We start from the raw sequence: 20,562 nt of genomic DNA on the forward strand, positions 1-20,562 counted from the left end.
CTACAGTTAGCACGTGCAACAGGCCATTAAACCGCTAGGTGGCCCTAGCGGCGGAGTGTTGTCTCCGGAGGGTTTACCAGAGGTGTACCCACAAAACCTTTACTCCTAATTGGTCACAAGTATCCAAAGAGCTATGAAGACATACATATTCTCAACCTATCTCCAAGTAAGTAGAATGCCAGAGAAATTAAAGGTGTCAGCTCTAAAGCTGACTGAAGAAAAGGGGAGACACATCCACACCACTGCTAGATAATGAGATATCCGCTACACAGCTAGATAAACATTGTAAGATGCGTCCGCTGCTTTACAGCTGGATAAGATTAGGAGAGAGATAAAATTGAGAGGGACATCTGCTGCACAGCTGGACTAATTACGTGTGATGAGTTAAACCAGTGCTAGAAAGATTTTGTGCCAGATTGAAAGTAGACTAACAAAGCAACCAAAATGCATCTTTCTTCGACTCTCTCACAGTGCTCAGTAGAAACAACGCCTTCTACGGTCTTCAACTGTTGATGATAAACTCTCGAACCTCATAGAACCTTGACAATTAACTCTTCTCTCCGATTTCTTGCTTGACTTATAAATTTCTTCTTCCCTATGGCCTTATTGAACAAAAAGAACGTAATGATGTTTCATTTTATTTATTTTTTCATTTTTCATTTTTTTTTCATTCATTTTTTTTTTGAAAACAAAAAATTACAAGACAAAAATTTACATGGCCATGAGAGAAGGACTTTCAAAACTTAGATCTTCGCAACTTGTGATGTCTTGGTGTCATGGATTCTAACAACTTATATCATTTTCTCTTATAACTTCAACTTGATTTTTGAATTATTCTTTTCTATTGTTGCTTCTAAACCTAAAACGTCTTCAACTTTCTTCATAGATTTTGATGTCGCTCCGCTTGTTGATGATGATAAGTTTCTACTGAGAGAGAGTCGCAATCCAGTAACTAAGACTACATTGTGAGGTTGCTTTGTCTTTCTGGAATTTTCTGACCTACTTGCCTTTCCATCATGTATGGTTAGGTCCATCACGGTTACCCTCTAAAAGGAACAAGTTCTCTCCTGAATTTCAAGGATCTCAATGTCTTTTTCTCTAATGTCTCAAAAGGTTGTTATCCCTAGCATTCCAATTTCTATCTTTTCGGTGAGAAACAATATGTAAACTTAGCTAACCGGATACCATGTGACGCTAGAAGTTTCAAAAGTGCAACTAAAAAGTTCTTCCCCACCCCCAAACTTAAATCTAACATTTGTCCTCGATGTTCTAAAGATAAAATTAAAAGCATGAATAAGGAGAAACTGTTACCAATGAAGCAAAAGAGATAAGGAAAGATATTACCGTGTCGCATGAATATTGGGTTACCTCCCAAGAAGTGCTAAGTTTAAAGTCTTCAGCCAGACTAAGCAAGGATTAGTCACCACGTAGAATCATATAGTAGTAGCCAGAATAACTGTGGGTCATCTGGATCAAAAAGTGTTACCCACAAGAAGAGGAAATTGCAACAGACCAAGAAGATATCGAACATACCCTTGCTTAAGACAACTACATCTAGTTGTGGTTCAGGTTCAGGCTCTATAAAAGGGTCTACTCAAAGCTAAGATCCGGTTCAGGTATTAGAGTCTGGAAAAACTCAACTAAGAACTTAGAAGCACATAACAACAACCTGAATAATTTGGGATCCTCTAAGTCAATTAGATTTGACTCACAAAGTTGACCATAATAATGGTCATTCTTAAGAAAATGTGTCGACCCTAATATCCTAAAGTAATTAGGTTTAGTCTCAAAACTTAATATCCGACACATCTGAAAATCATATGTTCCCACAATTGGAAGAAAAGTTTTTGGTGGGAAAACAAAGTCAATCTTGGTATCATATCCTGGGTTAACCACATCAACCAGAGGATGGGTTTCTAACAACTGAGCTTCTCTATGGACATCATTAGGTTCGGGAAAACATGTATGAAGATAATCTTGTAATATGGTTGAGGCATAAATGTCAAGTCCTACACGAGGGAACTTTCTAAGAGTTAAAGCACATGGAGAATGATAATCACCCCCAAAATTAGAGTTTTCTGTGTCTCTAGAAAGACTAGTCACAACTTCCCTAATTTCTAGGTCATCGGATTCCTGGAAATGGTCAATTGATTCTTCTAATTCAGGTTCATCCTCACTCATCTTTACGAGTTCATCTTCTTCTTCTAAGACTATTGTTTCTAAATCGCTAGACTCTAAAACATTATTCTCAAAATAAACTCGTTCCTCTAAACCATTATCGTCTTTGTAAACAAGAAATACTACATCGTCTAAAACGAGGGTATCTCTAGTCAAATCCTCGTCCTTTTGAATAGGTGAATAATTATTAAAATTATTTGGATTTGAACTAGAAATAATATTATCATTGTAAAGTTCAATTGGAGTAACCAATTCCTGATCACTATGCCTACATATTTCATGTTCTTCATCAATACTATCCTCATCATAATCATCACTATAATAACATGAAAATGATCGAACCTTATCAAAACAAGTAGTGTTACCAATTCTAACCTCGTCATCTTGATTATGTGAATAAAAACTATCCTTATTTTCGAGGGTGGTATTGGGAAAACTACACTGGAAATTAAGACTATCCTGAGCAAGTTTTTCCACAATCCTATTTGTATTCTCAGTAAATTGCTTGAGGGTCTCTTCCAGAGATATCTTAGTTGACCGCTCTACGGACTCTTCTAGGAGAAGAATATTATAAGTATCTTTCATAAATAACTTCCGTGCTGACTCATTGAAAATCTTGAGAGACTCTTCTAGAGAAATAGAAGGATTGTTTTGCTCGTATGACCTGTGGGTATGTGGATAGTAATTGGGCTCAAAATGGTATGGACCATAACCTTCAAAGGTTTCGCGTTCCCAATCACTATTCACACTATGGTCATAAAAAGGATAATGTCTAAGCTGCTCAGTCGTATACTCATTGTATTGGCTATTATAATACCAGTTCGACATCCTAACTGCAAGGGAATTCTAAACAAACACAAAGAAGGCTGACTCGACCACAACAAGCCTATTTTATCTAGCAAACAAAAAGCATGATGGCTCCACTTAGATTGTTTCTAGACCAGCTTATAATCTTTCGAAAGGGAATTCGTTACAATTTGAGCAAACCCCTCTGGAATCAATCCGAGTCAAAGTAAGTTGAATAGAGGCGAGGGAAGCTGCGTAGAGCTTTGATACCCAAGGCCTAACCGCATTACAAGGCGGCGCAGTCACGCATTCAACTCACAGAAACCATCATGAACTTCGAAGTATGCTTAAAAGAGTAACCAATATTTCTCGAATGACTTTCCTATTAAGCTCGTTACCATATCGGTCTCGTTCTAGTCAAAATTTTAGGATTAGGTTCGCGTAGGTTACGTGTTCCTAAGGCGGGCAAGAAGGAAACAGTGATGAAATCCGAGTCCTTATCTTGATTTGGCCAGGCCTTGCCCTTTACTAGAAAATTAAATCCGATTTCAGGTCCTCAACATATAGGCATACAAAATCATCCAGTAAACCCGCTGACAGGGGATTCACGGGTGTTTAGAATTCTTACCTCCCGTTCCAGATGGGGGATGAACCGTTGAAGTCGACTCGGGCCACGACTCCTATGTCATGTACGAACCCGAGGGGCCGAGACGATATTGTAATCGTCGTCCTTCCCTGCAAACAGTTTTATATTTAATGTATTCTTCCTTAGGGTTTAAAAATAAAAATAAAATAATTGTCCAAGTCCAAAGTCCAACTAAAGTGCAAAAGAAAAGAAATAAAAAATAAAATAAAAAATAAAATAAAACAATAATTACAAATCATGGAAGGTCTCTAAAAATAAATAAATTCTCTTTTTTTTTTTAAAATTTTTTTCTTTCGCTCTTCTTTTTTTTTTGCTTTGTCTTTTTCCTTCTCTTTTAGCTTTAAGCTTTGATTCCAAGTCTTTAGTATCCAACTTCAAACCTGTAATACAAAGACACACCCAAACAAACGTAAAAAGAACAAATGAAATAAAAAAAAACCTAAAAATTCTACTTAAGCACAAATCCGCGTCGGCGGCGCCAAAATGATTAAGATTTTTGATTGTGATTGTAGTAAATAGGATTCGTTTCAGACTTGTGAAGGAAATGGAATTTTAGATTTAATAAAATTATATATACAAAAATATTAACAAGATGAAGAGAGTTACTGGCACTCGGGATTCCACCAATTCTCACATTCATGCAGTTCAATATTTAATTTCGGATAATTAAAGCTCATAAAATAACAAACATCGACTCTAAATCTTTTCCAAGGTAGATTTTATAAAGAATTATATGTAAATCACAAGCATGACGCATCAAAAGAACCTAAGACTAAGCATGCGACATCAAACGAAATCACAAATAATCAAGAAAAATCATAAATCAATTATAATAGTGCAAATAGTCATAAAGAAATTAAATAGAATTACCACATGGGTGAAAAACAGCTTCCTCCGTCGTCCCAGTGATGGGTTCTAGCTCCGCATATTGAAAACACGCTCAAAATTCATTTTTATTGCTCAAAGGGTGTTTACAAGGATGAGAATGGAGATGAAATAATAAAACAGTGAATGTGCGACCCACAGAAAGCGTCCAAAATAAACAACACAGAAGAAGTGTTATTGTTGCTGTAGCTCTAAGACCCACACCTACGACCTACTCCTGTGAGTCTGTTTCACTGTTGATAAACGACTGTCCCTGCGAGTCTGTTCTTCGTGTTCTTCATCATCAGCAGCAGCAGAAACTGAGTTTCATCAACTCTTGATTTCTCTCTCCTGAGCTCTCCTATCGACCCCAAACTCTCGACACCCTTTCTAGTCAACCCCAACAACCTATTTATAGCCAACAGACCCATCGAATCTCGCTCAATCACTCCATATAATTCTCTTTAACTCGGCAGTAAAAAAAATATTTCTGGGAATATTTTCTTTCCTGTTTCATCTTCTCACGCGTTTTCAATCCTCCAAATTACCATATTTAACTCCTTCACGCTCCAACAGGATGTGAGGGTCTTCCATGCACGCACAAAATACGTTGAATCTTCTCCAAATCACGTTAAACCCGTGATATACACGAACTGCCCTGTTTTCAACCTGTGAATTGTTTAGCTGATTCTAGCCAATTCTGGTCGAACCAAACGCCCACAGTGTGTTTAATAGGCCATATCACAACTATCTACCAAAAATCAGCCATTGAATCTCCCTAGAACACGTTCAACAATTCGATCAAAAATCTGCAAAAGTGTTCTCCATTTTCCCGCCAAAAACAAAATTCAAATGTAGAAGATGACCTCCCCCTAATCCTGTACTGGGGTGCGAATAGCAGATGCCTTTTGGGGTGACCTGGGGTGCCCCTTAGTAATTGAGGTGTCCCTTATCCAACTGTGAGAGTCCGAATAACACGTGTCCTCCGGGGCTTTTACCAACTTTTCGAGCCGAATTTTCCAAAAAATGTTTATTTTCCAAAGGTGCCTACAAACACATAAAACACCAAAATTAGTACAAACTCGAGTGCCAACAATATATAGTATTGAGATCAAATTAAACACAAAAATGTGTCTATCAATAATCTAAACCCTTATAAAGGATCTGAAGTAACCTAACCTTCTCTAAACCATGATGAGGACATTGGGCTAATAAATCATTGAACCTTTCCAAATACCTATACAAAGTTTTTCCCTCCTGTTGAGAAAACGTGCAGATTTGTGTCCTAATAGACGATGTTTTGTGCCTAGGGAAAAATTTGTTCAAAAAGGCAGATGTAAGTTGTTCATACGTTTCGATTGACCCGGAAGCCAAACTATATAACCACGATTTAGCTTTATCTTTCAGGGAAAAGGGGAATAACCTAAGTTTCAAAGCATCATCATCTAGGTTTCTAATCCTGAGGGTACTACAAATTTCCTCAAAGTCCCTAACATGGAAATAGGGATTTTCATTTTCTTTCCCTAAAAAGATTGGGAGCAGCTTTAAGGTCCCAGGTTTAAGTTCATAAGTTGCTTCCGTCTCAGCTAACCTGATACATGAGGGGCGAGTAGTCCTAGTTGGATTCAACAAAGCTTTCAAAGTTTCTATTTCTGGCACTATCAGAGCAACATGGATTTTCTCCTCAGTCAAAGGACGTTCAAAAACAGACTCTTCAAAAGTCGGACTCTCTAGATTAAGGTAATCGAGACGCTTCGAACTACTAGGTTTCTCTTTAACAAATCTACCTAGTGCGTCTCTTTTAGGTTCAGGCATACAATAGAATTTTTTAAATAGGAAGGGTAAGCAAACACAGATCAAGGCCGACTCAACCAAATCAAATCTATTGATTTCTAGCAAACAAAAAGCATGATGGCTCCACTTAGATTGTTTCTAGACCAGCTTCTAATCCTTCGAACGGGAATTCGTTTCAATTTAAGCAACCCCCTCTGGAATCAATTCGAGTTAAACTAAGTTGAATAGAGGCGAGGGAAGCTCGGTGGAGCTTTGATACCCAAGGCCTCACCGGTATTACAAGGCGGCGCAGTCACGCATTCAACTTACAGAAACCGTCAAGAACTACGAAGTATGCTTAAAAGAGTAACCAATATTTTTCGAATGACTTTCCTGTTAAGCTCGTTACCATATCGGTCTCGTTCTATTCAAAATTTTAGGCTTAGGTTCGCGTAGGTTACGTGTTCCTAAAGCGGGCAAGAAGAGAACGGTGATGAAATCCGAACTCTTATCTTGTATGGCCAGGCCTTGCCTTCATTCCTCAACATATATGCATATGAAGGAGTCCAGTAACTCGCTGACAGGGGATTCGTGAGTGTTTAGAATCTTACCTCCCGTTCCAGGCGGGGGATGAATCGGTTGTAGTCGACTCGGGACACTGACTCCGATGTCAAGTGTACGAACCCAAGGTGCAGAGACAATATCGTAATTGTCCTCCTTCTCTACAAACAGTTTATATTTAAAGTACCCTTCCGTAGGGTAATAAAAAAAATAATGTTCCAAAGTCCAAAAATCCAAAAAGAAAAGAAAAATTACAAAAATAATAAACCCTAATACATTTTTTTTTCTAAAAGAAAATAAACAATCCCTAAACTAAAATTGTCGAAAATAAAATTGTCTTCTTTTCTATTCTTTTTTCTTTAATCTTTAGCTCCAAGTCTTTATGAAATCACCAAACTCTTTGGCTCACTTTTCTTTATGATCCAGAACCTGTAGACACAAGATAAATACTCAAAAACATAAAAAAGAACAAAAATGATAATAAATAAATAAATTTAAAACCCTAAAAACAAGGCGTAGGCGGCGCCAAAAATTGATGTGATTTGTAGATAGTGGTAAAAATTGATTCGATTCTCGAACTTGTGAAGGATAACTTTAGAATTAAATTCAAAACTAAATAAAAAACTCACTAATAATTATAACAAACACTGACAAAGTTGGTATCAATATTAAAAGAACACTGAGGCTAAGATTCCACTATTTTCCAAGTTTAAGGTGATTTAATCCAATCTTTGTATTCATGTAATTTTCTCGTTCAATTTGATTCTTACTATTGCAACAAGTAGATTTTCAAAAGAAATAATTATAAATACCAAGTATGAAGCATCAAAAGTCTTAAACTAAGCATACTCCATCAAAATAGATCACAATTACTCAAATAAAAATCATATTCGATATTAGTTCAAGGCAGATAATCACAATAAAATTGCAATAGATAGATAAAAGAGAATATACCACTTCTTGTTGGAAAAATAGCTTCCTCTAGCTCCTCATATCAACCATGTTCTCAAAATATGTTTTTATAACTCAAAAGTGTACAAGGAGGTGAAAAAGTGATAACACAGCCGATTCGCAACAGTGTGAAGGTGTTGCAGAATCTCTGTTACAAAGAGGAAACAATATCTAAAGACCTAATGCAATTACTATTGATAAACGATAGATGGGTTCTGCCGTTGAATATCGATAGTGTTCTGCGACAGATACTTGTGCGTCAATGGTCTTCGTGTTCTTCCTCTTCAGCTGCAGCAGCAGAATAAGGTATTTTCCTGCAACTCGATCTCTGGAGCTCTGTGGTGTTCTAAACTTCTCTGAAAGGCTTCGTACCCCCTATATGAGACTCGAAACAACTTATATATACTCTACAGGTGACGATATTTCGAGAAAGATTTCAATTATATTCCCGTTCTTTTCTCTGCAAGTCACGGACTTTTCTTCACAGAAAGTTATGGATTCTTTCCCTTTTCTTCTCTGGTTTCCGTCGTCAACCCTCTTCTTAGGATAAAATCAAATCCAACAGGTGATATTCTCTTCCCTTTCTGTACGTATTTACTAAAAATAAATCAACTTCCCATAATTTCTCTCTTGCTATGTTTTCACGAGAACCACATCACAACTTCTCCTGGTTCGATTCAAACTCTATTACCACCCCTGTTTTGTAGCAACAGGCTAATTCGAGTCATATCCATGAAAATATCCAACATAATCCACGTAACTTTTCAACAGCAAAAAACCCGAGATTATATCACTTTCCTGTTTTGCTTCATACTAAAAATCCAGCCCAAGTTCATCGAATAAAACACCCATACATGCCCTGTTTAGTCCACTGAAGCCTAACCCAAGAGAATTCAGCGGTTGAATCTCTCCATAATCGTTCCAAAATCAAACCCTAAAATATGCTCCGCTGTAAAAATAATTCCCGCCAGAACTTGAATTTGAATTCTTGAAGATGACCCCCCCTTATCCTCGGATGGGGTGTAAATAGCATGCGGCAGCAAATAGTAAAGAGGATACCCCTTATCAGTAAGTGCCCCTTAGTAATTGAAGTTCCCCTTATACAAACTGAGATTCCGAATAGTAATTTTCTCCCACGAGCGCAAGTACCACTTTTCGAGCCAATTTTCCCGCAAAAGCTTATTTCTCCAAAAACACCTACAAAAACATAAAATACCAAAATAAGTAGGGGTGTAAATTCGGGCAGGCCGGGCCGCCCGACCCAAAAACTAAGACAGGCCGGGCAGGCCAGGCTTAAAATTTGTGAGCCCGTAAACAAATTCAGGCCGGACAGGACGGGCACAAGTAGATAATTTGCTACCCAAAGATCGCCCAAAGCCCGCTTTTTATACGGGCAGGTCAGATCGGGCCGGACAAGCCACTATTTTTTTTTTTAAAGTTTAAATTTTCAAATGAACGGTATTAAATACAATATCCTTTCCTTTCCAACATCGCATATCGTAAGTGATAGTATTATTTTATATTTAAATTACACTGACAAATTTTTAATTTTAGCCTATAATAAATAATTAATTAGAGTACAATAAACTTTCTAATAAGAAAATATATTACCATTAATGTTTTGAAAAGGTTAATTATAAGTAAAAACAATTATATATTTTATTTTTCTTAACACAAAATTGACAATTATAAAATTGTAACTTTTAAGTCTTTTTAAGAGGATATTAAATGATTAATGGCACATTGAAGGCTTTCAGGCCGGGCACCAGGCCGGGTATCAGGCCGGGCATCATAATTAATCGCAAAGCCCGAGACCGCCCAATTATTTAATCCAGGCCGGGCCGGGTGGTCCATGACGGTCCATAACAGGCTTTGGGCTACTTCGGGTACAGGCGGGCTCGGGCGGATACAGGCAGGCCGAGTATTTTCGGGTACTATTTACACCCCTAAAAATAAGTACAAAAATTGGTACTAACAAAATAGAAAATCGAGATCAAAATAGACACATAAATGCGTCTATCACTCACTTCCTTTAGTGGATGTGGAACCTCTTGATGTGGATGCGGATGAAAAGCTTCCTGAGCCCGACAGTGACTATGATTATGTGAGCGATGATGATGAAGGCGAAAAATATCTCCTTCAATAGGATCAGCCAGAAAAGGATGGATCTGGTGGTTGTCCTTCTAAAGATCCAAGTTCTGATGCTAATCCCAATAGAGAGGCTGATGTTGAAGTATCTGCACTAAATCAAGACGCTCCTTCTAATAATTCTTAGCTTTTCTTTTCTTCTAGTCTTCTGTTTGACTGGTTATTTATTTTTGGATATGCGTTTTTGAAGTATACTTTTATTTCTGCCACCTTTATGTAAGATTGTCTCTAACAAGGAGGATAATCCTCTTCTTATGTTAATTCCCATACTTGCCTCTATTATTCTGCTTGTTAGAGATATTACTTTTTTCCTCTTTACGCGGTTATATCCGTGCGTTATTTAGTATTTAAATATTTTTGCATCCTTTACTACTTCTTTTCGATTTTCTTTCCTGCAAAATAGAAATTGTTATATTTAAAATAATCTTAGGGTTTTGTATTGAGGTTTTACTGAGCCTCCCTAGTTAGAGGTATTATCATCCTCGCCCTTATTTTTGTCTTGAGTTATTATTGTGCGGCAAAATCGCAGGCCGTCATTACTCTTTCAAGTAACGACCCATTGATCCTGCCTTATCATTTCTTGTATTTTTGCCTCTGCAGGATGTTAATATGACGAGTCTTATTACTCCCGTGATTAAAAGCCTTATGATATTAACGTCTTTGACACAATCGGCTCCCTAATGGAGGGTGACGTCCTTATATTCCCCCTGACTACCCCTTCAAGGAAGCTTACCCCTACCGGGTTAGGGTGGGCTCTTCCCATCTAGTGATGCAATAATCAGTTGTTTTCGCGGCCTCTTATCCCTCCGCCGATATGGATTTTGGTTACGAAACCGCACCCTAAGTGGGGTTCCTTGAGGACCGAGTGCATCATCGTCAGAATTTGTCAAGAGCGGCCAGTTACGCTCCAGACTCCCCAGGCACTCTTGACTCAACCGTGTACCTCGGCGCCCTGATCGAGTTTATGCACTCCTTAGTAGAGAGCTTCTTACTTTAGTCTTTCAACTAAGGCGCTCTACTGGATGGGCTTTTATTTCACCCCAAATATCCATGACTCAGGCTGCAGGGTCGGTGTAGCTTTCACCCGAGCCATGCTAATTTCTCAGGGTTTTCCCCAATTGTGACGCGCGTTAGGTCTTATTTTTTCCCCTTGCTATTATGTGAACTAGGGTGCACGCCACAATTGGATGCCTTTCCTCTATTGTTAGAGGTTTTACTTCTGATACCTTTTATTAAGGTATTTTTTTTTTGCCTTTTTCTCATATGTAATATATGTAAAGAAGAAGAATTTTTCATTTTCATTTATACGCTTGATTGGTACAATTCTGATATTTTATTTCTTCACTTATTCGCCGATATAATAACAAGTTCGAACCAAAGACCGCACCGCTTGTTCTGCTCTGCCCGTCTTTGTGCATCATTAATTTTGCTCTATAAATATTTTCATCTTTTGTGCGTGACTCATGGATAGTACTTCTTTAAATAAGTTCTATTCCACGGGTGTTCGAGTCTTCGTCCCATGTTACTCCCTTCAGGATCCATTAGTTCATATGCTCCATTTCCAACAACTCTTTTGATTATATAAGGTCATCCTATGTTTTTACTAGTTTTCTATCTCCTTCTCTCTGATAAGGAGGTATTTCCCTTAAAACTAGTTCTCCTAGTTAAAATTCTCTTTCTCTGACGCGCTTGTTATATTCTCTAGCTAGTCTCTTGTGGTAATTCTCCATATATTGCAGGGCAATTTCTCTACTTTCTTCTAAATCATCAAGCTTTGCTAGGATCAGATCTGTGTTTAAGTTCTTTTCCCATGCTTCTTTTTTCGTTGTTAGGTATGATGACTTCAACTGGTAGCACCACTTCGACTTCATATATTAAACAGAAGGGTGATTCATGTCGCTTCTCTCCGCATTGTTCTGTATGCCCATACTGCGTTATGGACTTGTTCGCACCAGCCTTTATTGTGCCCTTCAAGCTTTTTCTTCAGTATTTCTGCAATTATTTTGTTAGTTGCCTCAGCATGCCCATTACTCTGCGGATATAATGGAGTTAATTTTCCACTTTGTATCTTGAATGCGTTAAGCAGCATTTCTATGTTTTCGCCCTCAAATTGCTTTCCATTATCAGAGAGTAATTGTATGGGGATTCCAAATCTGCAAATGATGTTTTCAAATATGAAGGTGAAAACATCTCTATCTCGAATATGTTTTACTTCTTTTACCTTTGCCCACTTTGTAAAGTAGTCTGTTACAACTATTAGATATCTCATCTGCGCCGTTCCTGGTATGAATGGACCTACAATGCCTAGTCCCCATTTTGCAAATGGACGTATACTTTTTGATGAGTTTAGCGCCGCTCCTGGTGCATGTATCCTTTTCCCGTGACGTTGGCATTCTTCGCACTGTCTTGATATCTCTTTCGCGTCCTCATGCATATAAGGACAGTAATACCCTTGCATATTTGTTTTGTGGGCTAAGGATCTTCCACCACTATGGTTCCCTGCATCTCCATAGTGTATTTCCTTTAAGATTTCCATTCCTTCCTTTCGCGTTAAACATCTGAGTGATAGTCCAAGGTAGGATCTTCGATAGAGTACGCCTTCTCTTAGTTCATAATTTGTCGTTCGACTTTTTAACTTATGTGCCTCCAATTTGTTCCTTGAGACTTCCCCTTTTTCCAAATATAGATGAAGTTCTGTTTTCCAATCTGCGCCTTTATCCGCATGCTCCTCTTTTGCGTCATCCACCATCATTACGTCTGCATCATCTTCTTCTTCTTTTTTGATTGATGGTGAAGAGACCGTCTGTATGTTTATATACCTTACAGTTGGATCTGTTAACATAGAGGAAACGAATGCCAGTGCATCTACAAATCGGTTATCTATCCTGCCTATGTGTCTACAACTTATGCTTGGAATTTTTTCTGATAACTCTTCAACGAGCTTCTTGTACTTCTGTAAAGATGGCTCATTTGTACTATACACTTCTTCTATTTGACGTATTACAAATTGTGAATCACTGGTTATTCTTGCGTCTTCTAGCTTCATTTCAATTGCTAGTTGTAATGCGTGCACCACTGCTTCATATTCGGTTTCATTATTGGTGGATGCGAATTCCAACCTAAATGAGTAAGCCATTCTTGCTCCTTTTGGTGAAATGAATACTATTATAATTCCGTTTCCTTCTTCATTTGATAATCCATCCACTAGTATCTCCCATCTATTTGAGTTACGATCTGTGAGCAAGTCTTTAGGATTTCCTTGTTCTTCATCTATGTCCATCATCTCTTCTACATTTTCATCTTCCTCTAATGGAAATTCTGCCAAGAAATGTGCGATAACTTGTGATTTTGGTGAAGATAGTATTTCATGTTTTATCCCAAAGTGGCCTACTTGTGCATTCCATCTTTCTATTCTTCCCGATATTTTCGGATTCTTCATTACTGATTCAATTGGCACTTTTGTCGGTACTTTAATCTTGTGGGCTTGAAAATAAATTCGAAGCTTTTGTGTTGCATATACTAATGCAAGGATGAGCTTATCAATCTTTGAGTAATTCTTTTCTGCGGCATTGTAGGTTTTGCTTATGTAGTATATTGGCTTTTCAACTCCTTAATCCAAGCGAAGCAATACAACACTTAATGCGTGCGGTGTTGGCGCTAGGTATATTAATAGTTCTTATCCTGGCTCTGCTTTTTGCAAAATAGATAAATTCATTAAATAGTTCTTAATACTTTGTAGTGCTTTCTCGCACTCTTCTGTCCATTCGAATTTGGTCCCCTTCTTTAAGATTTTGAAAAAGTGTTTGCACTTATCAGATAAGCGCGAAATGAACCGCCCTAACGAGGCTAGTAACCCATTTAACTTATGCACGTCTTTCACAATTGCGGGAGATGGCATATCACGATCCGCTTGCACCTTTTCTGTATCGACTTTTATTCCTTGCTTTGATACAATGTAACATAAAATTTTTCCTGATGCTACTCCAAAGATACATTTTGCTCGGTTTATCTTCATCTTATATTGCCGCATCTGTTCAAATCTCTCTCTCAGGTTTTCAACATGATCTTTCGCCTTTTTTCTTTTTATGAGCATGTCATCTACATAAACTTCTAATTTCGTATGCACCCATTTCGCGAACAACTTTTCTACCATTCTTTGATATGTCGCACCTGCATTTTTTAAACCAAAGGGCATTCGAGTATAACAATATAACCCTCTTGGCGCGAAGAAGGCCGTGTGTTCTTGATTTTCTTCCGCCAATCCATTAGTGATAACCTTTCGTTTCCTGATGCTGCCTCTACCATTTGTGGTATATCTAGGAGAACTGTCTTTTGGGAACGCTTTATTCAGGTTACTGAAGCCAATGCAGATCCATATTCCTTTATTTTTCTTTGGCACTACCACCATGTTTGCTATCCATTTTGGGTACTTTGTCGGTCTGATTATTCCCGCATCCAACATTTTCTGCAACTCTACCTCTATTTGAGGATGATATGTTGTTGTTATCTTTGTTATCCTTTGTTTGAATGGTCTTGCGTTCTTATTGATATCTAAATTGTGACATGCGACCTTAGGATCTATGGCTGGCATTTCATCCATGCTCCATGCGAAGATGTCTTTATATTCCCGCAGGACATCGATTGTTCTTTCTTATTCTTTGTCCATCTTCGTTCCAATCTTTAATATCTTTGGTTCTTCCTCTATCCCCACGTTGATGTCTTTTGTTGGTTCCGCTATAGTGAAATTCTCATTTGGTTCTCCTAATGGTGTGGGTTCTTTTATTTTGTGCGTCGGTTCACCTTCTTTCTATGGAATTTCGCTTGGTATTCCTTTCCCTTCTTGTGCTCTTATCATGTATATTCTTAGTTCTTCTTCCTTCTTTAATTCTCTTGTTTTTCTCCACCTATCCTTTCGCTTCTTTGCGCGTCCTTCATAATTCTTTACATCTATTTGATTGCAGACTTTCGCACTCCTAGTATCTCCTTTGATTTCGCCTATTCCACTTGGTATTGGGAAACGCACGCATTGATGAAGAGTTGACGCTACTCCTTTTGTCGCATATACCCATGGTCGTCCCAATAGCATGTATGGTGATTCTACATCAACTACGCAGTTATCTGCGTCTCAATTTCTCCCAATAGTATTCACATGGTTATCTCGCCTTTTGATTTTGTTGTCGTTTTGTTAAAACCATGAATGTTGTATGTTGAGAGCGTCATATCCGCATCTTTGTATCACATACCCTTGAACGCTTTATAAAATAAGATATCCACCGAGCTACCTGTGTCTACCAAGGTTCTATTTATCGCCCATTCTTCTGATGTTTTCGCATTTTGATTTCTTTCTTTTCGCTCCGCAGTTACTGTAACCACCAGGGGATCTGTTCGTCTTAGATTTTTTTCTGGTATCTCGTCTGTTGCGAATGTTATCTTCTGCTTTTCCCATTCCTTCAGGGGAGATAGTTTTCCCACCTCCATGATTTTCCTTCCTTTAAAGTCACGCTTGTGTATTTTTCCTGTGATTCCTGCATGAAAATCATTGATAGCCGTTTTTGTTATTGAGTTACACTGTATACTCCTGCTTTTCTCTGTTGGTCTGATGATTCTTATTGCTTTCATTTGTTTTTCTAGGAATGATATTTTCTCTTGACGAAGGAAAAAGTACTTTCTAAGGAATTGAAATCTTTACTAAGAAAATTGTTTTTTGAGGTAAAATTTTTGGTTGAAACTTTTAGATCTAGATTTCCAAAACTCTCAAAGATTATTAATGCAGCGATGAAAGACTATATATAATTTTAAACTTGTTTTTAAAGAAATTCACCAACAAGGTACATCATTCCGAGCTGATTTTCCAGCGCCAAAATGTAGTTGCGAGAAATCTCACAACTACACCCTTAGTAAATCTATAAAACAATCTAAGAAACCATCATAAGAATCTCAAGAACTTTTATTAAAATCTTAGAACAAGTACAAATATATGAGAACACCCTAACTTGGGAAGCAAATAATCTTTCTCTCTCTTAAATATCTTGTCAAGGTTCTCTAAAAAGATCTCTCCCTTTTACAAAGGCGCTCGACTCCTTATATAGGAGTTTACATTGTGGAAGACAGCTAATAAAACCCCTTATTTCGGATCTGACGTGAGTCACTGTCGCATAGGGATTTACCATTGCCGCACGGTTTCTTTACTGCCGCACAGATCTTCACACTTTACTCGTGATTAGGTGACATCATCTGGTTCGTCATCTTAAGTATGTTGTATGCGATCGTATTCGCTTATCACTTGAGGAGTTACTTCCCATACTAAACGAGTGTGCGGTATTTTGTACCCACACACAAAGTGGGCCAATAGGATCTACGGCTGTTGATGAAGTTGTTCCTACTGTAGCACATAGAAACAATGGAACTAACCCGGATTCGATATCAGCAAGAATTGTAGATTGAAGTGAATTTGGAGAGAGTCCGAAGTTCGTAGCCTTGGATGTCGTTATAGCACGGAAATTCTTCGGGTTTATACCTGCAATTTGAGCAGTTTTTTGTAGTACACGAATGAGTCTGATCAGAAGCATAAACAACTAGCTTATTAATATTTTCTCTGTCGATTTTGTTCAGCATTTTATCTCTTGCTGCAGTTAGTGTACATAAAATGGCTTCACAAGTAGTCCCCTGTAAGACCCCTCCTCCTCCTGAACTTCCATCTGACGAGAAGAGAAATGATTTGGGAAGTGTAAGCATTGCTGCTGGTGAAGACATTCAGTTGAAGCCCACGACATTAAAAATCCAGTACTAAGCATTTCACCGAGATTCTCAGGGTGCCTATACGAATTTACTTGTGAATCAATTTGACACGACCAATGTGCGTATCTGGATGCTAAAGTCCTACGTCCACGGTATGCATGGATCGGGTTCAGCACCGAGATGACTCATCTGAGTTTCGTCGATTTGACATGATAAATCTCTAGATTGCTCAAATGCGAGAACGGAGATTAACGGCTACAAGAGCGTAACGGCGCAAACAATTCGTATGGACAGACGATAAGAATCTGACCAATCGAAAGCAAAAAGAAAAATAAAGGGTCGAAAAAACGGAGGGAACTTCTGTTGCAACACCGTCTAGGGTTTCACTCCTTAACGCTTCAGCTTTAAAATGCAGAAACAATTTCATGGTTACAAGGTCAATTCCAGAATATCTTTTCGAGAACACGAGGAGGAATAATATTTCAATCAAGTGTGTTCTATCTCAAGAGGTAATTGAAAGTGTTGATGTTTGGAGATTATTATATGGTTTTGGATGGATTTGATATCAAAATTTTCTTGTTCTTTTCTTTGATTTTTAGAACTATTAGTCTATTTCAGGTTTTTGAGTTCTAATTTCTAATTTTGTGCTTGAAATTTGAATTACATAGGAATGAGTATTCCAAGTTAGATTAGAAGGTTGAACATTGTAATTTGTATACAGTTAGATGTAGCTGAAGTAAGATTTTGAAAGATTTACATGAATTTCATGATCATCAACATTCTCTTCAAATAGTGAATGACAAGAAAAATATTCTGGTAAATCAGGTGACTGCTTTCCAATGTGTACTTATTTTTTGATCTTTGCAGTCGGATGGTGGAGCTTCTTCTTCCAGTAGTTCGGTAGACAACCAAGGTATCAAAATCAGAAGACGGCCAACGTCTGGACCTCCTTCCCATGCTGTAGGTCCTTTTGAGTTTAGATTACAGAATGACGGCAATACTCCTCGAAACATTCTGGAGGAAATTATATGGAACAAAGATGTAGAAATTACACAGGTGCCTTTCAGATGCAAAATGCTTTTGTTTGCTTTACTGTATGATTGGTGTAAGTGTAACTAATGTTGTTATGTTTTTGATGTTTAGCTCAAAGAGAAGAAGCCTCTTTATTCGTTGAAGAAGGCGCTTGATAGTGCTCCTCCTGTGAGGGATTTCGTTGGAGCTTTAAGATCAGCTTATTTACGAACTGGTGCGCCAGCTTTGATTGCTGAAGTGAAGAAGGCTTCTCCTAGCAGAGGAGTTCTGAGGGAGGATTTTCATCCGGTAACTAGCTAGCTTTGTGATGTCCATTCAGATTTCCTATCCCATTTGGTTATATCAAGTATAGGACTGAATTGCGAAACTTTAGTCCAAATAAATCATCAGATTAAAGGAGACTCTTAGTTGAAAGACTGACAGTAATTTTTTCTCATTTATTGATACAACAAGAAGATATTGAATCCCGAATTTTGGTCACCTTAGCCTAATTATTTGGAAGATCGATCCATGCTGAACTAAAGTTTTTCTACTTTTCTTTGATCAGTCAATCTAAGCACCCCTTGTACCATATTTCTTGTGGCTTAATTTCTGAATCTCCCAAGTTTATTTGTACTTTGTAAACAAAATAGGATGGAAGGATCTAAATAAAAAAGCACATCCTGGATTTGTTACAACTCCCCATCACTTTTACTTCCAAGTTCTAACTTTCCTCAATTTATTGCCTGACACATCAATCAAGTTTATAACCGTAGGGAAGTATTGACGTTTAACAATATAGTTGCATAACATTATATGATGCTTCTTCTGGCAATGATAACAAGACCAAAAGTGGAAGAGAGAATGTCTTACAAGAACCTCTTGACCTGTATGATGTGAGTAAATTGGTGGAGTGTAAAATATTCTTTGGTATCAGTGTATCACTGGTGGGTCTTGGTATCTAATTACTTGCTGTTACTTTTCAGAAGCAAACATTTTACTTGTCATACTAAGGCTTTACTTTTCAGACATTTTCATGTTTTACGGGCAATTTTTTTTTCTTCGTCATACTGAAGGCTTTGCTTGATTCTCAAACAGGTCAATATAGCTCAAGCATATGAGAATGGTGGAGCTGCATGCCTCAGTGTATTAACTGACGAGAAATACTTTCAGGTAAGAGTATTATTTTTTTTTAATCTGAATAAGAAAAGTATTTCCCTGTTGGATTCAGATGTTTGTAATATCTGGATGTCATGGGCTGTTGGGTGGGAAGTTTTATTATTTGCTGACTATTGTCCCTATTTGTTGGTTTGTTATAAACCAAAGGGAAGCTTCGAGAATCTGGCGGCAATACGTCGTTCTGGAATTAAGGTTTGCCATTACTTAAGTATATTTTGTCTGTGTTATGTGTGTTTAATTTGATTTAACACTGGAGTTTTTGACTTGTAAGAAATGCAGTGTCCTCTTCTCTGCAAAGAGTTTATAATTGATGCGTGGCAAATTTACTATGCTCGGACTAAAGGGGCAGATGCATTTCTTCTGATTGCTTCGGTATTGCCGGATGCTGACATCAACTACATGAGTAAGATCGCCAAAAAGTTTGGGTTGTCAACACTAGTTGAGGTTTGTAGAATGCATTTCATATCCTAGTATTGTTGCTATTTTTTTCAAAAGCGACGGTTTTTCTGAACAGTGCGTAATAGGAACAGAACCTAGGTAGTAATGGGATCATTCAAATTTTTGTTTTTTTGGATCTTTAGCTCATCTCTAAAATTATTAGTAACCCCATCCATGACTTACCCACAGTGCTTCCCGGAGACATGGATGTTTACTCTTTCGTACTTTAAGCTCTCCTAATTTATCAAGTATCTTGTATATATTTTCTTTCCCAAGGTACACAATGAATCAGAAATGGATCGTGTACTAAGAATCGATGGGATTGACCTTACTGGGATCAACAACCGAAACCTAGGTAGGTTATCTGTTTTCCTTTCCTATACTGACTATGCAAATTAAAATGGCTGCATTCTCATATGCGTAGCTAGTCGATGTTTCTGAGTTGTTGGCAGAAACATTTGAGGTTGATATCAGTAACACCAAAAAGCTCCTTGAGGGAAAACATGGTGAAATAATCCGCCAAAAGGATACTATTGTGACTCCTACCCGATTACCATTTTCTCTTAGTTTTATGTGTCCGTTTAAATGAACTTTTATTCGATCTCATACTCTTCAGGTGGTTGGGGAATCTGGATTATTTACTCCAGATGACATAGCCTATGTTCAAGAAGCCGGAGTTAAAGCAGTAAGTCACATGCTGTTTATGCATCCTCATTTATGATTCGAAATCCATGGTCTGTTCAGTTTTGTTTGGTACCTTATTGAGCGCTCGTTCGTTATAAAATGTTTTTTTTTGTTGTTGTAGGTTTTGGTTGGAGAATCACTTGTCAAACAAAGTGATCCAGGAAGGGGGATAGCTGATCTTTATGGTAGAAATATTTCTTCCTAAGCTACAGGTTTTCTGTTTTTCACCCTTCAATTTATATAAGTCCAATTGTAACAAGTCGTTGTAAAAAGAATGCTCATACTAAAAAAAAGAAGAAGAAGAGGAGATTGTACATCAACTGCGATTCAATGACTGAATTCCACCTAAATAAAATCTGGTGTGCAAGTTTTGATGTTCCTGCAAAAGTTCGTGTTTCTTTACTTCCTTGTACCATTTTATTGATAAGCTATTCTCACACTATCTTAGGATTTCGTCACCAAGCTTATACTTGTACATTCATATTATAAATGTTTGAAAATGAATAGAAACCAAGTTTTTCTCCTTCACTTTATCTCTCTGGTTGCTCCATTCTGGTTCTCTGGAATACCAAAGATACAGCCTTGAACTACAGAATTAACACTTT

At 37.6% G+C, this 20,562-nt stretch overlaps 1 protein-coding gene and 1 pseudogene across 2 annotated transcripts; one reads left to right on the plus strand and one right to left on the minus strand.

Annotated features, from left to right (window-relative positions):
• LOC113351636 overlaps nt 1-16,856 on the minus strand; it is a 29,986-nt pseudogene extending 13,130 nt beyond the window's left edge.
• An 87-nt stretch (nt 16,857-16,943) lies between these two features.
• LOC113348463 (indole-3-glycerol phosphate synthase, chloroplastic-like) lies at nt 16,944-20,331 on the plus strand. Of its 2 annotated transcripts, XM_026592240.1 has the most exons (10): nt 16,944-17,154; nt 17,513-17,701; nt 17,789-17,965; nt 18,755-18,829; nt 18,983-19,027; nt 19,115-19,279; nt 19,550-19,628; nt 19,726-19,808; nt 19,890-19,958; nt 20,079-20,331. In XM_026592240.1, the coding sequence occupies exons 1-10, from the start codon at nt 17,071-17,073 to the stop codon at nt 20,160-20,162; spliced, it is 1,050 nt and encodes a 349-aa protein (XP_026448025.1). In that variant the 5' UTR covers nt 16,944-17,070; the 3' UTR covers nt 20,163-20,331. The 2 variants fall into 2 exon arrangements, with proteins under 2 accessions (XP_026448025.1, XP_026448024.1); XM_026592239.1 differs by lacking the exon at nt 19,726-19,808.
• Nucleotides 20,332-20,562: the final 231 nt, after the last annotated feature.

The sequence above is a fragment of the Papaver somniferum genome, chromosome 2, assembly GCF_003573695.1.
Source record: "Papaver somniferum cultivar HN1 chromosome 2, ASM357369v1, whole genome shotgun sequence".
In the NCBI taxonomy this organism is placed as follows: domain Eukaryota; kingdom Viridiplantae; phylum Streptophyta; class Magnoliopsida; order Ranunculales; family Papaveraceae; genus Papaver; species Papaver somniferum.

Bases quoted from the DNA above. Each gene is read 5' to 3' on its own strand.
- LOC113348463 (XM_026592240.1), top strand. From the start codon at position 17,071: ATGGTTACAAGGTCAATTCCAGAATATCTTTTCGAGAACACGAGGAGG. The intron at 18,830-18,982 runs GTAAGAGTATTA...TATAAACCAAAG, and splicing joins CTGACGAGAAATACTTTCAG to GGAAGCTTCGAGAATCTGGC. The intron at 19,280-19,549 runs GTTTGTAGAATG...TTCTTTCCCAAG, and splicing joins GGTTGTCAACACTAGTTGAG to GTACACAATGAATCAGAAAT.